Source organism: Schistocerca nitens, chromosome 2 (genome assembly GCF_023898315.1).
Source record: "Schistocerca nitens isolate TAMUIC-IGC-003100 chromosome 2, iqSchNite1.1, whole genome shotgun sequence".
Classification (NCBI taxonomy): Eukaryota; Metazoa; Arthropoda; class Insecta; order Orthoptera; family Acrididae; genus Schistocerca; species Schistocerca nitens.
Genome location: NC_064615.1, coordinates 268,840,767 through 268,858,722, shown reverse-complemented (window position 1 = coordinate 268,858,722; position 17,956 = coordinate 268,840,767). Strand labels below are relative to the sequence as shown.

The window sequence follows — 17,956 nt, the reverse complement described above, 5'->3', positions numbered from 1 at the left end:
AGTGTGGAGGGTAAAAATCGTAGAGGGAGACCAAGAGATGAATACACTAAGCAGATTCAGAAGGATGTAGGTTGCAGTAGGTACTGGGAGATGAAGGAGCTTGCACAGGATAGATTAGCATGGAGAGCTGCATCAAACCAGTCTCAGGACTGAAGACCACAACAACAACAACATGTTTGATGTCCAGGCTTACTGTCACAGAAATGGTACGTACAAGCAACATTAACTTTAGATATGTTCAAAGTGACCATACTGCATTTGCAAACACTTTGTCATGTGCTGGACCATACTTTGCTGGACCCTAAGCAACACACCTGTATCCACCATTGCCGAGGCAGCATGCACACGAGCTATTAGGTCAGGGGTGGAGTACTATAAACTTGTTCCTTTAAGTGTCCCCACAAATCAGAACAGTGGACCTCCATGACCGATCTATTTCCCTGGAAACACTTCATTTAAACAGTTATCACATTCAGTCCACAGTGTAGTGGTGCACCATCATGCTGAAACCACAGCTTTCCCTGAATACCAAGTGGAATGTTTTTTAATGTGTTAGGCAAAGAATTGCTCACAAATGTACATACAATGGCGAATTCAACTTGTCTGGCAATACGTAAGGGCTGAAAAGAACTTTTCCCATGATTCCAGCCCACAGCTTTATGACAAAGTGCGCCTGGAAGCCACATTCATGGGTGACTTGTGGGGTGTGTTGTGACCAATAAAGGCTGTTGTGGAGCTTACAAATAACTTCACGGATGAAGCAGGATTCACCAGTCCACATCATGTGATTTATATAAATGTTAGTTATCTTCTTCTTTGTGAAAAAGCCGTTCCACGAAAATGTACTCGTCAAATGCCGTCTTCTGGCCACTGGTGTTGAGCTAACAGGTAATGATATGGATGCAGTTCTTCATCTTGCAATACTTCAACAACCAGCCTTTGAGACATTTGGAACTGCCTTGCAATTTCACAGGTTCTTTGCCATGATGACTGGTGAATGGTTTCAAGAATCGTATCCTCAGTTTGAGGAGTGCATCTAGCCTATTACTTGTGGATGAAGATTACTAGTTTCCCAAATGTGTTGCTCCATGAAAAGAAAAATGTCAGGATGGTGCCTTTGATGATACCATGCAACTTACACTTGAGCTGCTGCAGCAGCTGTTTTGTTATCAGATGCACCCAGCACCAAAAACATTTCGACATATTCGCTGTTTGTGTACACCATCAGGAAGCTCCCCTACATGAAACTTGACTGGACCAGTTGTTATGGTTGTGCACTGTGTGGTTAGTATACACACACACACACACACAAATGTATAGTTCACCATTTCAGTGCAGTAATGTGTTCATTGTAAAGAAGTATTGTAGTAGTTCTATTATATGTTTATTACCTTATAAATAAAAAAAACATATTTTTTAAATTTTAAATTCAGTGCATTAATGGGATCTTAGTAAGTGAGTGTTTGTAAAATGATTCTTTCATATAGTGTTCATTAAAAAAACTGACGATCATTCCACTTGGGACCTGTGGAAGGTACATTAGCTTATTTGTTTCAGTTGTAAATGTTTGTCATGTATTATTGTTTTTCTGACATGTTCTACATCCTGGAGGACCTCCTCACTACGGATCAATTGGAATGAAAGTAAATCTAATTTTAATGGATCCCACTGTCATGTGAGAGGCCACTGTCATGTGACAGAATGATGTCCTGATTATAAATGATGAAAACTAGGGAACGGAGGTCTTAAAACATAAAAAAGGGCCCAGACAAGAACTTGAACCGTATCTCCATGGTGGATATGTGTTTGATGTTCCAGCATCTACACAGTGAGCTAGGGCGGCTGGTACGGTAGTGCAGGTTGATATATTGTCTTCTGTGCATTCCAATGCACTGTACAATGTGACAGTGTTGCCAGGCCCTCATTTTCATACATGTGTTTTCAAAATGCACCTGATCTGATTGATAAACTTTTGTCTTGAATTTGAATGAGGAATCACATTCCAACCTCCAAGTGCATTTTTTCTTCACATTGAGTACTTCCACATGTTTACATATACAAAGGCAGCAGCTTATAATTATGAATATAAAACAGCTTGAGTAATATAAATGAAAGTGTAATAGAATTTCTGAGTATAAGGCAATACAAACATATAGCTAATAATGCAGAGAAATCAAAGAAAGTATGGTCATTGTGATATAAGCAATATTTTATCAACATATTACTGTGTGTATGTTTTTAGCAACCCATACTACATCTCTAATGAAACACTGAATGATGAACATAATGATGTCTGTCTACAATCAAACAGAAACAAAGGCAATAAGAAGTTACCTGTGAAGTATCATCAGTTGCTGATTTAATGAAACCTCTGAGTGATTCCTCCTTGTGAAACAGAGTATCTGTTCGTTTCTTCACTTTCTCAGCAAGTGGAAGGAATGGATCTTTAAGCAGTTCTTCTGAGGAGTTGATTATTATCTGCTGTGTATATGCTGAAATAATTTCATAAATGCATTCAATTTGCATACATGTAACAAACAAGGAATGTGAATTTACTTTTATGACCAATTTATTGTCACCCTAACAATGTGCATTTTCTCAGATATAACAGATTTCAACCTCCAGAACGAAATTTTCACTCTTCAGTGCAGTGTGCACTGATGTGAAGGGAACTTCCTGGCAGATTAAAACTGTGTGCAAAGGTTCCGAGTTTGAGTCTCAGTTCGGCACACAGTTGTTATCTGCCAGGAAGTTTCAGATTTCAATCTACTTAACAGTTTAAATTTAAATTCTTGCAGTTTAATGTGGCCTGTAGCTTTGCTAAGGGTCCTAACTTACAGCTAATAATGATGCACAGGTATAACATTTCTTTATCCCTAAAACACATTGTTCAATCAAACATATCCTCTGTAAAAATCACATTTGTGTGGCATCAAAGTCATGTGAAGTTTTATGATTGGCACAGAGGAGAATAAATTCTGTGCTCATTATATTATGGCACTCGACGAGAATAAGTTCCGTGCTCATTCCAATATGGGCACCTCAAGCTTTTTGCATACTGCATGTAAGTGCTACTATTCAATTTTTTTTTAAGAATCTCTATTCAAAACCTCAGAAAAGACTGATGGAAATATGAATGTAGCCATATTATCAGAGGCTGTGGCCTGTAATTATATGTATTAAGGCATTGATATTTTTGAAAACATTTGTAACAACTGCAAAATTTTTTCAACAGAACTCAATTCATTGAAAACTTTTGGGCGTGAAACCAATCTTCTTGCAATATTTTGGGGGAAAGTCATAAAACCACTATCTAAGAAACTTGAAGTCACTCATAAGTTATAATTCCTTCTCCTGTTGTACCACCACTGCCTTACTGCAACTGCAAATCACAATTTCCATACACTAATCACAAAACAACTAGCCTTCAACAGCATTTACAATGAAAAGCAAAAAGCAGTAGAAATATTTATATGAGGTGTGTTTTTTAAGTACCATTTTGAAATTAAAAAAGACATTCTAAGATATCTCAATAATTTTATTCTTATATGAAAGCCTGTACCTTAATCTACTTTTCTGCATAATTTCCATCAATCTTGAGGCACTTGTCATAACGTTGTACCAGTTTTTGAATACCCTCCTCATAGAAGTCTGCTGCCTGACTTGTTAACCACTTCATCACCACGGTTTTGACTTCGTCATCGTCTTGAAGACACTGACCACTCAGGTGTTTCTTCAAGTGCAGGAACAGATGGTAGTCACTGATGGTAGTCACATATAGGTGCAAGATCGGGGCTGTATGGAGGATGATCTAGAGTTTCCCATTGAAAAGATGTGATGAGATCTTTGGTCTGATTCACCACATGCGGGCGGACATTGTCTTGCAGCAGAACGATGCCCTTGCTCAACTTCCATGGACTGTTGCTTTGATTTTGGTGTGACGTAGGCCACCCATGTTTCATTGCCCATAACAATTTGGCTTCAGAAATCATCACTGTCATTGCGGTACCGCTCAAGGAAAGTCAATGCACTGTCTAAACGTTAGGTTTTGTGCACATCCGTCAACATTTTCAGTACCCAACGTGTGCACAATTTTCGGTAATTCAAGTGCTCCGTCCCGATGCCATACTAAACACTACGAGAAACATTAGGAAAGTCATCCCGCAAGGAGGAAATCATAAGGCATCTGTTTTCTCTCACCTTATTGTCCACTTCCTGCACCAAACTTTCATTAAGAACCGAAGGACGACCACTCCGTTGTTCATCATGCACATTTGTGCGGCCATCTTTAAATGCTCTCACCCACTTTCTTACCATTCCATCACTCATAATGTTTTTTCTGTAAACTGCACAGATCTTACGATGAATATTGATTGCTTTTAGGCCTTTAGCACTAAGAAATCTTATAACAGCCCATGCTTCACAGTCGGCGGGGCTCACGATTATCGGAGGCATCTCAAACACTCAGTACACAACATAAACAAGGAAGAATCAGACTGTAATGGCGTCAGTGCGTATATTAAGGTACAGGCTTTCCTGTAAAAATAAAATTATTGAGATATCTTAGCATGTTTTTTTTTTTTTTTTAATTTCAAAATGGTACTTACTTAAAAAACACACCTCGTATATCTAACCTCAGCAGTAAACTTATTAGAAACTGTAGGTTTTTTTCTTATAGTACATGCAGTAAATCTCATGAGTGTAACAACCACAGTATAGTACATGGAGAGCACTGACTGAATAGACTAAAGACAGGAAGTGCAAAATGCAATTAAACATGGTTAAGCTGAGTTGCTCTGAAGATGACCACTGTGGATGTGGAGAAATAAAGACATTTGAACATTTATTCATTTGGTAAAGATGGAATTTGCTTGCACAGCAGAACATCTATTTTTATGCAGCTATTAAACCTGCAAAGTTTTGGATGAAGAGAATTCAGATGTTCTCATCCGGACATGGAATGTAAGTAATTAAGTAAGTAAGTAATCTTACAGCAGTTATAAAGTTCGAAGTATAATAATCTACTTGACTAAGATGCAGACTGAGCTCTAAGCTAACAGCAGTCAATGTTTACTTTGGTGATTGCAAGTAGACAAATTACGTTTGACAGTCACAGTTTAGCACCCTGAAATGAATGAGCTACTTTATAATTCAAAAATGTTAAATCTGCCTAAATAAGTATGATGTAACAAAATGATTGGATTCATCTATTTATACACAAAGGCAAAGCATTAAAAGTGCAGATAAAAGTGCAGCTGTGATAAAAGTGCAGAAGTGATTAGGAACTTATTATAGTAATAGCAGTTCTGCACATGTGATAGAAATCCATGAACAATATCATGCTGCTCAATTACAATATGAAATCTAAAATAGAAACTAAGCACTGGGGAAGCAGGATAGCAGTGGGTGTACGAGATGACCATGACCTTGTTACATTTCCAATGTCAGGTATACAGCAGAGGCAACTGTCGGGCTACCTTCAAGGTCACCCCTCCTTTTCTCTTGGCCAATCATGTGTTGACATTGTCATGCGCTGTTGGTCTTGGCCAATAGTCGTGGGCCCCCACTTCTCTTGGCAATTTCCTCTGGACAAATAGGAATCATTTGAGATCCGTACAGCACAGTGAAGGATGAAATGCAAACAGCAGGAATCAGCCAGCACCTCTTGGCAGAATAGGAAAAAGAAGATGAATAAGAAGAAGGGCAGAAGAACAGAAGAAGAAGAAGATTGCCATATCTGAAAGTAAGTAGCTGTCCATCCATTATTATTATTATTATTATTATTATTATTATCATCATCATCATCATCATCACCATCATCATCACCATCATCATCATCATCACCATCATTATCATTATCATTGACATTATTATTATTATTATTATTATTAGTAGTAGTAGTATTAATATATTCATTTAGACCTATGCTTTGTTATTTACTGTCAGAGTGTAGTATTAGAAAATGACGTCAGATATGTAGTAAAAGAAATTATATACCCTGAACTTTAAATTCAAAGATATGCATTATATACATAACGGCACATTTGCACTCACTGAAGGGTATCCGTACTGTAAGGCAATATGATGCACTGACAAATGATCACATCTCTCTGTTACTACTTACAATTTTGTCAACTCTTTCTCAGCATTCCAAAGACACACAAATAAACAATTAGCACAATGGAACAAACACTTGTCCCTACATCGTTAGTGCATGACATTACCATTGGGATACCTTAAAAGCGTCCATCAGATTTAAAGTGCTCGACATCAATATTTGAATCCTCCTTTCCTGTTTCTCACATGTATTAAGACTTCAGACAACACTCCATCTATTATAGTGTCATTTAATATGAAGCACAAATTAGTTAATATTAAAATCATATGGAACTACCTAAGTCTATTTGATCTGTTGCATCAAACAGGTGCTTTGTAATATTAAGATAATATTAAGGAAAAAATGTATACCAAGTACCATCTGCCCTACTGAACAGTTATTACATCAGATAAAATGATGGATTATGAACAAGTTTGGCTTTGATAGTTTGCATTGTATGTTGATAGAAGTTTTCTTTCAGGGTTGTCATTTGGAAGAAGAAGTGATCTTGCAGAGATTTTGTGGAATCTCTCTGGCTTGGTGGAGGGATCCAAATCACTACTGGATCCTAAGGAGGTTGGCAGGATACACAATAAGAGCATACTATATTCTTGCACAATTAGACAAAGAATATTTATAAAAATATGGAAAAAATGGAAAATATAAATATGGAGTAAGGGATTATTAGTTAATAATTTAGCTATGCTAGACAGCTCAAATATGAAGTATAGCCAAACTGACCCAAGACTGTGTAACATGTTTATTTGCTGTGATGCACTGGCAACTATGGCCCGCATCAGCTCTACCTTCACAGAGGTTTTTGCTACTGGTATGGACAATCGTCATCAACAAAAAGAGCATTTGCTGCTGGGAGACATTCTGCCCATACTGCTCGCAGTCATTGGAAAAACTTCTCCTGTTAGTTGATCATTTCCTGTGTGGTAACAAAATAGCAGAAAAGACATTGTAGATACATTTGAGTATTGCAACAGGTAATACTTTACTAAGCAAGGATGCAACATATATTTACAACTCAAGCATCACTTCAGTACTTATAACTTACATCCCTAAAATGGTGAGACTTTTAATTCTTTTAAATATTTGGGAAACTAATTTACTATCCCCACCAGTAGTCACAATGGAGCTGAGCTGGTACGGTTAGCGCAATAGGATGGTGTGGAAACCTGCCATGGAGGGCAGACACCACATAATATGGGCAGACCAGCTGGTGGAGGTGTTTACTTGCAGGGTGCAGTAGGCCATGCAGGCCAGCACTTACTCGGGGTTCGACAGTGGCAGACATCACCTATTGTAACATTCGATGTTTGTGATGATTGAGTAACCATTAGCTGTCTGTACCAGCCATATCCTGAGTTGTACCCATGGTTATCTCTAGGTGGATTCAGATTCTATGCTTCCCATAGATCAACTCGCACAACAAGTTTGTTTCCCTTTCACATGGTTCATTTTTTTCCCTTTTTCTAGAGTTAATGTGGGTTGCCACAGGCCCAGCATTTCTGCGATGCTGACAGGAACAGTTGTGCCTGCTGAAGAAGCAGCAGCAACAACAGAAGCAGATGCAGGCACTAATAAACCAGAATGGGGACTTGCTTTGCGCCCTTGCATCACCAGTGGTGTGGCCACACACCTGTTGTTCCATTTTCAGCACTGACACTGACACTTCTGGTCCCATTTGCCAGTTTTGATGGTTTAACAGAAAGATGGGATAATTACCTGCACCGGTTCTTGTTGCAATGTTAGGTAAGATTTATCATTCATCCAGTTGATAAAGCTGCCTTGTTGTTGTCCAACAGCACAGATTTATTAAAGTTGTCCAAAATTTGATACCCTCTACAGAGCCTGAGAAACTTCCCTTTGATGAGCTTTCTTGATTGCTTCTGGTGTATTCTGGATATCAAAACCATGTTGTGGGGACATGGTTGCAGTTTAACCAGCACTGCAATTTCCCTGGGCAGTCCTATGCAGCCTGAATCACTGAATTGCAGGGTCTCTTGAGCGAGTGTCAGTTTGAGTGTCCCAAATGTGCTACCTCTTATGCAGACTCACTAATTTGGGACATGACTCTACCATCTGGTGAGCAAGATGTATGAGACAGGCGAAATACCCTCAGACTTCAAGAAGAATATAATAATTCCAATCCCAAAGAAAGCAGGTGTTGACAGATGTGCAAATTACCGAACTATCAGTTTAATAAGTCACAGCTGCAAAATACTAATGCGAATTCTTTACAGACGAATGGAAAAACTGGTAGAAGCAGACCTCAGCGAAGATCAGTTTGGATTCCGCAGAAATGTTGGAACACGTGAGGCAATACTGACCCTACGACTTATCTTACAAAATAGATTAAGGAAAGGCAAACCTACATTTATGGCATTTGTAGACTTAGAGAAAGCTTTTGACAAAGTTGACTGGAATACTCTCTTTCAAATTCTAAAGGTGGCAGGTATAAAATACAGGGAGCGAAAAGCTATTTACAATTTGTACAGAAACCAGATGGCAGTTATAAGAGTGGAGGGGCATGAAAGGGAAGCAGCAGTTGGGAAGGGAGTGAGACAGGGTTGTAGCCTGTCCCCGACGTTATTCAATCTGTATATTGAGCAAGTAGTAAAGGAAACAAAAGAAAAATTCGGAGTAGGTATTAAAGTCCATGGAGAAGAAATAAAAACTTTGAGGTTTGCCGATGACATTGTAATTCTGTCAGAGACAGCAAAGGACTTGGAAGAGCAGTTGAATGGAATGGACAGTGTCTTGAAAGGAGGATATAAGATGAACATCAACAAAAGCAAAACGAGGATAAAGGAATGTAGTCGAATTAAGTCGGGTGATGCTGAGGGAATTAGATTAGGAAATGAGACAATTAAAGTAGTAAAGGAGTTTTGCTATTTGGGGAGCAAAATAACTGATGATGGTCGAAGTAGAGAGGATATAAAGTGTAGACTGGCAATGGCAAGGAAAGCGCTTCTGAAGAAGAGAAATTTGTTAAAATTGGGTATAGATTTAAATGTGAGGAAGTCGTTTCTGAAAGTATTTGTATGGAGTGTAGCTATGTATGGAAGTGAAACATGGACGATAAATAGTTTGGACAAGAAGAGAATAGAAGCTTTCGAAATGTGGTGCTATGGAAATTAGATGGGTAGATCACATAACTAATGAGGAGGTACTGAATAGAATTGGGGAGAAGAGGAGTTTGTGGCACAACTTGACAAGAAGAAGGGACCGGTTGGAAGGACATGTTCTGAGGCATCAAGGGACCACAAATTTAACATTGGAGGGCAGTGTGGAGGATAAAAATTGTAGAGGGAGACCAAGAGATGAATACACTAAGCAGATTCAGAAGGATGTAGGTTGCAGTAAGTACTGGAAGATGAAGAAGCTCGCACAGGATAGAGCAGCATGGAGAGCTGGATCAAACCAGTCTCAGGACTGAAGACAACAACAACAACAACAACAACTAGAAAAATGTATTATTAATACATTAAATCATTTTTTAAGACTGGCTGTAATCTTCTCTGCTGCTGGGTGCTTCGATTGGATACAAGCTTCTAGCAGTATCATGGCAGCTTCCTGTTGGTGCCTCCTACCAACCGTGCATGAGTGTCTTTGTAATGCACCTATTTGTATATCGTTTAACAGGCAGATACATGGGTTGGAGAATTTGGTCACTAGTCAAAGTGATACACAGGCTGGTAATTCTGATCCTCCTAACTGTTAGCATCTCATATGTGCCAATTGATGGCTTGTGATCACTGCCTGTTTATTGAGAGACAGTGCACGAATGCTGCGGTTCCTCTAAGTTGCACACTGAAGGACATACATCTAAGCAAGACAGTGGCAGCTGGCACATGCCTGAGCTGTGAATGCGAGACACCTTGCGACAAGTGACTACGTAGGTGTCTTCCCAGCTGGCTGACAGTGTGGACAGTTACGTGTAGGCCTCCAGCATCTGCCCTTTTCTAATTTGTCTTAAATAAATTGCTTGTCTATCCTATTCCTACCCTATGCTGGCTGGAGTCATTGTTTTTACAGTGTATATTTAGCAGTGTACTGTGACTGGATTTTCCTCCATCATTTATTTACGAATACACTAGAAACAGCCTTATAGCAACATCACACACAGATATGCACTTGTTGCATTGAGTTATTTGTTTAACGTGAGATAGGTGTGAATTTGGTACCGGCAGTTTTGCAGATTAATGACATAATTAATTTATAGTATTTGACTACATACTGTAATGTCAAAGTGTTTTACCTAATAAATTATAGTAATATTTATTGCCAACATTCCTCATCCACACTCACCAAGAATACTAAGGACTGCAAAAGACTACTGTGGAATATCCATAGATTACAGACGGATGACAGCAACTATTTCTTGTGGCTTATAAACTGCAATGTCTGTATGTGATCATGACATCACATTCGGTTATGAGTGTTAAAATTAGAATACATAATCACACTACCAATAAAAATTACTTTACATGATTAGAGGATATTGTGTGAGTTTTGTGGAGGCCCTGCAGCTTCATGACCAGCTCTGGGTTAAAAACACTGTGAGCTCTGTCAGCTACTGCTGACTGAAATGAAATCTGATACAAGTGCAGTACCTGTTGCTACAATTGGGAGATGGGGATATAATGGACATGGCCTGCACCTGAATAGGAGAGGATTAAACACCTTTCAGCCGTCTAGTTTCCAACATTATTTTATTTGGCAACCAGTTTCAGCATTTTATTATGCCATCTTCAGGCCCCTGACCAACTTGTAGGAAGATTCTACCTCAATTGTGATCAAAACAGGGGTCAGCAATACTGGTATTAGAAGATTTTTGCTATAGAGATCACTTCAATCATCATCTGCCAACTATAGGCAAATGATGGTGGAAGTGATCGCTGTATAGCAAATATCTGCTAATGCCAGTATTGCTGGTCCCTGTTTTGATACAAAAATTAGATACATAGACTTACACTGAAAGACTGTATAGGCATAAATCCATCAGCTCACAGATACACTCCATAATCCAGAAAGCATACTGCTGGCACTGTGGTAAGTTTGACACAAGCCCATACATCGAAACACTAAAAATTAATGTATATGGACATCACAGTGTTCGCAGACACCAAGACATGACACTTGCACATGCAAATTATCTGTACACCCATCCTGACATAAGTCCACTGGTGAGTGAAAGATAAGGCCCAGCTCCTGTCACCTTGCAAACAAGTAGAGAGGTAACACTGCTGGCAGTTGCAGTCAAGGGCACTGAAGATGGCGTAATAAAATGCTGAAACTGGTTGGCAAATAAAGTAAGGTTGGAAACTAGACAGCTGAAAGGTGTCTAATTTGACATCCTGTATCGAACAGCTGAGTCCTGCAACCAGCAATAAAAAGATGGACATACAGAGGAAAAATAGGTTTGACCGAGCTTCTTGCAGATAATATACGAGGCACCTCTTTTAGGTTAGAATTAAGATTGAGACACCTTGTTTGGAAAGAAGTGAAAATGACAGAAGAACCAAAAAAGTAAGGTCAGCTTCTTTCAACAAAATATCAGAGGGTTGAGTAATAATGTAGAAGAGCTTCTTGTCTGTTTGGAAAATTTACAAAGCTCTAAAAAGATAGGCATTAGGCATCCTGTGCCTGTCTGGGCACCATGTAACCACAGGGTTAGATACTTTACATACACAACAGCAGCTTACTAATGCAGAACTAATATGGGAAAAGGAGGAGTTGCTACGTGTATTAAGATAGAACACAAATTCAAAACCATTGAGACAAATAGATTTTGTAGTGACAGCATAAAGATGTGTGTGCCTGCGAATTAATACTGGAAAATAGTTCACTTTTAATTCTCACTAGGAAATTTTGAACTGTTTATGAGGAATCTGGATTCCTTACTGCACTATCTATCAGACAGCAGCAACCAGTTAAGAGTGTATGACGACTTCGATGTAGATTTTCTAAAAGATTCTGTTCGTCTGCTTAGTTGAATGGTAATGTGCTTGCCTACATGCAGTGGGGCCAGGTTCAATTCCCACCTGTAGACTAGGTGTTGTATTGCCCTCATCATCTCATCACCAACAATGCGCAAGTCACCCGATGTGGCATCACCTGAAATAAGACTTGCACCTGGCAAACTTATTTGGATTCTACAATTTGATCTCAGTAATTAACTTCCCAGCATAGGTGTCTAAAGACGGTAGGATCCTAACTGATAGTGTTGAAGCAAGGAAAAACCTCTTTACCCAGTAACAAATGCTCTTTCTGATCATGATGCACAATTAGTTAGCATAAATAACATAGTGTCTTACAATATGGATACTCCTCAGTGGATATGCGTGTACCACTTTATGTACATAATGCAAATCTTTGAGTTTCAAGCTGAGGTTATATAGTTTTATATGCATATCTGGTGCCGTTTTCTAATACTACACTCTTAAAATAAATAACAAAGCATAAGTATAAATGAAAATATTAATAATAATAATAATAATAATAATAGTTAAACCCTTGCCGCAGTGGTAACACTGGTTCCCATCAGATCACTGGAGTTAAGAGCTGTCAGGCTTGGTCAGCATTTGCTTGGGTCACCATTCAGGTCTATCGAGCTCTGTCAGCAAATGGGATGCATTAAGCCCTTTTGAGGCTAATTGAGGAGCTACTTGATTGAGAAGTAGCAGCTCCAGTCAGGAAAGCTGACAATGACTGGGAGAATGGTATCCTGACCACATGCCCCTCCATATCCACATCTAGTGACACTTATCAGCTGAGGAGGACAAAGAGGTCAGTTGACATCATTTCGCCTTCTGAGGCCTATTCGGACAAGGCGGAGGGGTGGGGGTGGGTGGTAATAATAATGGATGGACAGCTACTTACTTTCAAATGTGGCTGTCTTCTTCTTCTTCGTATTCTGCTGGGAGATGCTGGCTGATCCCTGCTGTTAGTGCTTCTCCTTTCGTCTATGACATACAGACATTGAATGACTCCTATTGGTGAGAGTAAACTGCCACAGGCAGTGGAGCCCCACAGCTACTGGCTGAGAGCAACAGTGTGTGACATCATTGACATGCGACTGGCAAAGAGAAAAGTGGAGGAGGAGAGGGGAGGGAAGGGGAGAGGGGGGGGGGGGAGGAGAGGTGGCCCTGAAGATAAATCATGCGACTGCCTTTGCTGTAACCTGACACCAGAACTGTAACCTGATACTCAAGGTCAAGGTCATTTCATACATCCACTGCTGCCCCACTTGGAGAAGCTGCTATGTTTTGTCCAGTTGAGGGTATTTGGTGGCTTTCCTTTTTCTGTTGGTATTGGTTCAGTTTTATGATTGAATTTCCCATTTTGTTGACACATACTTTTTCTCCAACACCTTTTCTTCTGTTTTCTTCTGAGAGATTTTGCTTATGGTTTAATTGTAGACACTGATTTATGAATTATGTCTAATTGTCATTCTTCTTAAATGTACATGATAGGTAAACATTACCATGGACTTATCTCACAACACAAAACAAATACCTGCTATCCTTATCATCCAAGGTGCACTTTCATTGCCTATATTCTTTTTTATCAATTTCAGAACATTTTTCAACAGCTGGTTCATATGTTCACTAGTCACCATCGACACATGAGCTCTGTAAAACAAACAAAAGTTATTAGTAAGTGAGAAAAACTGACATATGAAAAGTAGTCTAATACACATTTACAATTACAGTGCCAGTGAGAAGCACTCAAACTCACCTTGTAAATCATATAAGGTTCACTTATCCTATAAACGTTTACAGAAAGGCAGCACTGTGTTGCAGGAGTAGTCAGTGATCTAGTTTGATTATATTATATAAACAGAACTGTCTAGATTATTTTTTTAAGAAGTTTTGATGATTGGTTTCAGCCAGTTTAACCCATCTTCAGGTTTAAATGTTAAATACCAGACTGTTGCTACCATTATCAGCTGGTATGGACCACATATTTTCAGTTACAATGCCACACAAGTGCCTACACTGGTGGTAGAAACAGTCTGTATTTTAGCTTTAAATCTGATGGCCTAATTTGGTGGCTCCAGCTATTACAAATTCTTAAATGTGATCTACACTGTTTTGTTTATATGATATAACACACGTTTGTTGATAATAAATACATTATTACCTGCAGACCTTATGAATAAAGGAAAATTAAATACATAAATTCTAAATTTGTGTAACTATTTTGGCTGGTGCGTGATCGAGTTTAGTAGACACAGTCCCCAATAAATCTAACAAAAATACACACAAAATACTTATGGAAGGTCTTGTCTATGGAACTGCAGTTCTTTTCTTCAAAGTGTGCAGGAGGGCGGAGGGGGGGGGGGGGGGGAAGAGAGGAGCTGAGACCATTCAGAATCAAATTTAGAGAAGCCTGCAAGCAGCAAGGAGGAATGACAGTGAGGACAAAGGGAATCATGCCTGAAGGGTCAAAGTTTATAGGTTAGCGAGCAATGGACGACTGTTAGAGCCTCGCTTTATTGTTTACCTTGTCAGGAGCAGGAAGAGGAGGAGGAGGAGGGGAGGGGGATCTAGTGAAGGTGGAGGTAGTCAACTGAATGAAAGGTTTGGGGGGAATAAGTTAACATAGGAACACTACACAGAATGGGAAGGAAAGTGTTAGGATGGGACTAGAAAAATAAACGGAAAAGGAGGAGCATGTACAGGGGATAAAGCTGGGAAACGGGTCAGAAAGCAAAGGGATAGAATGGAAAAAAAGAAGGAGCTTTGGGGGGTAAAACCCATTTTGGAATTTGAGCAAAATTGTTACTATGGGGGTGGGTGCAAAAAGCCTGGTGCTGTTTAACTAGCACTTAGGTCTTGTATGTCGTGAGATAATGCATGCATGCAACTGGATAATTTGTATGTGTCCATATCTTCCATTAGCTTTACTGCACTCATCTCTACAATGAAATCAGCACAATGAGTATATGGGGTGTCCTAGGAGGAATGCTCAATATTCAGGGATATGAAAGGAATGATCTTTTGAACAAAAAGGTCTAGTAAAAATAGGCTTTAAAATGTATGCCTTAAGAGCTATGAGCACTTGTTCAGTAGAAGAAATGTTTCACACCAGCGAAGAAGAACAAGTACTTCCAGCTCTTAAGGTATGCACTTTAGAGTCCATGTTTAGCAGACATTTCTTCTTTGTTTTGGTCCATGCTACCACCCCTCTAAATACGGGAAGCAAAGAGCCTGTTGTAAAGAGATTTGTTTCACAGTATCAAAAATGAAGAGATGCTTATAGCTCTTGAGGTATGCCCTTTAGAGATCATGTTTTCTAGACTTTTTGTTTCACAAGAATCAGAATTTTTATTGACCCATAACATTATAAATTAAATCATTGATTTAATGTACAGGAGACTCACCAACACTGCAATTACAATTCAAATGTGTTACAGAAACAATATACAACAATAGCATTAATATAAAAACATACTTATTACAGCCAGTTACTTGACATAAAATTGGTATGCTTGATTAACAAATTGTGTCTATCATTTGCTTGATTGCTCAGATTTTCACTTTATCATTCAGAATATTTTCTGAGGAAAAAAAGCATTGCTGCCCTAAGATCTTTCGTAAGTTTTGTTTCGGTTGCCCTACTCCATACTGTGGATTTGTTTCTTTTTTTTAAAATGTTGCAGATTTTCATGCACATATACTCTGGGGTTTCGAATATAGCTGTAATCTGTGTGTAGAAAGCATGAAATTCCCCTGATGTTTTAAGTTATTGTCTATGAATAATGCTGTATACAACAATAATCACTTCGTAAATGTACAAACAGGGGTAGTAACAGTGGGTGACGGAATTCTTTTGGTTTTTGCATTACACCTATTTGTAACAATTGATTCTGTAACTTTAATATTCTAATAATTTTGCTTGTGTTACCACACAAAATAATTCCATACCTTAAAACTGATTCAAAACAGCTGTAGTAAACTACTATTCTCATCTCCCTGCTAGTTGAATATGACACAGTCTTCACAGCACAGGTCAGGCTGTTTAACTTATTTGCTAAATACTTTATGAGTCAAAACCAGGATAAATTTTGGTCCAGATGCATTCCTAAAACTTTTACACAGCCTACTTCTTTCAGTTCTTGGTTTTGTATGGTTAATGTGGGTTTCATTTACTTTAAAGTTTTTAAATTGCAACAAAAATGTTTTTCCAATATTCAGTTTCAATTCATTTAGATGGAACTAGTTTTCTAAACTCTCTGGTAGATTTGTAACAGTTGAGAGAATATGTTCCCAGACAATGTTTTCAACAAGGGTGGAAATATCTTCAGCGAATAAAACAAAGGGTAAATTTATGTTTAGTGGCAAGTAAAGTAGAAGCAGAATTTGACTGAGAATTGACCCTTGTGGAACACCTCCTGAAATAATGATCCTTTTAGAGAAGGAATTCCCCTTGCTCGATGATATAACTACCCTTTGTTTTCTGTTTGGGAGGTATGACATAAACTGCTCTAAAATGCAACCCACAATTCCATATCTTTCCTTCAACAATGGACAATCTAGAATGGAATAATAGTTGCTACTTACAATGTAGTGGGGATGCTCAGTGGCAGTTAGGCACAACAAAAAGACTTTCAGAAAATGAGCTTTCGGCCAACAAGGCCTTCGTCAGAGACAGAAAACACACACACACACACACACACACACACACACCACACACACACACACACAAGGATATTCATGAAAATGCAACTCGCACACATGACTGCACTCTCTGGCTGCTGAGACCACACTCAGATTTCCTTTTCGCACACAATCAAATGTTTTGTGAGATCTCACAATAGTCCTACAACTCTTCTCAACTCGTCTAAGGTGAAACTAATTTTTTTCACAAGCTCATTAATGGGCTCTATTGTGCTTTGCCTTTTAGAAAGTCGTATACTCACTGAAATTATGTTTACCTATTTTCTATAAAATTTTAATTTGCATTACCACCACTTTTTTATATACTTTTGAAAAAATTGGAAGAAGAGAGATTTGATGGTAGTTCCCCATATTGTCCCTCGAGTCTCTTTTAAACAAAAGGTTTTACCTCTGTGTACTTTAGGGCATCTCAAAAGTGGCCTTCTTCAAGTGATTTATTAATTATAAAGCAAAGAGGGTGAGTTATTATTCTTGTCATAGCCCTGAATATTGACCATTCCTCCTGGAACATTCTATACATGAGCTGGCATACAAATCGCATAAATCACTAGTGGCTCTGACTTAAGGACTGGAGTCCTAATCAGTATCAGCGGTGCAGTATATGGTTGTAGATGGATGCATGGGGTGCGTTTTGCAGCAGGACTAGTTTCAGGGTTAAGAAAAACACTAAATGCAAAATCAGTAAATGCATGGATGCATAAATACCTTAGCACATAATAACAGCACACTTACCCCCCAGTTGGACTAACATTGTCTGGTCCCTGTGCCCACCAAAAAGGCAAATATGAACAAAGAAGAGGCAAAATGACGTCAATTATGTGTGGAGCATCTGCATGTGACTTGTCAGACTCAACAAACTGATCCACATCACTGAGTACAGTTTCTAGAGTTGGCATGCTTTGTTCCATTCGGGCCATTACATCTGTCAAATTTTGAACAAAACATCCAGATAAAATACTATATAAGAGTAATCCACATATTTTTCAACTAAGTTTCACAACTGAAAAATGTAAACAACTTCAAAATCTTATTATTTATTTGACATGATGATAAACTTGAAAGCAAACAACTTACAAAGAAATTTGAAAAAAATTGTTAAATAGGTAATAGTGAAAGTTGTACTGGGTCACTGAAGGACACCACTAATCTGAGATGACTTTCA

The 17,956-nt window shown here is 38.6% G+C and overlaps 1 protein-coding gene across 1 annotated transcript in view; it reads right to left on the bottom strand.

The window, feature by feature from the left end:
• The window catches only part of LOC126236010 (ryanodine receptor), a 702,826-nt gene that overhangs the window by 164,219 nt on the left and 520,651 nt on the right, over positions 1–17,956 (bottom strand). The window contains exons 69-71 of the mRNA XM_049945018.1: positions 17,527–17,716; positions 13,628–13,743; positions 2,335–2,492 (exon numbers count right to left, since the gene is read on the bottom strand). Coding sequence (XP_049800975.1) covers positions 2,335–2,492; positions 13,628–13,743; positions 17,527–17,716 — 464 coding nt within the window. The remainder of the gene's footprint in view (positions 1–2,334; positions 2,493–13,627; positions 13,744–17,526; positions 17,717–17,956) is intronic.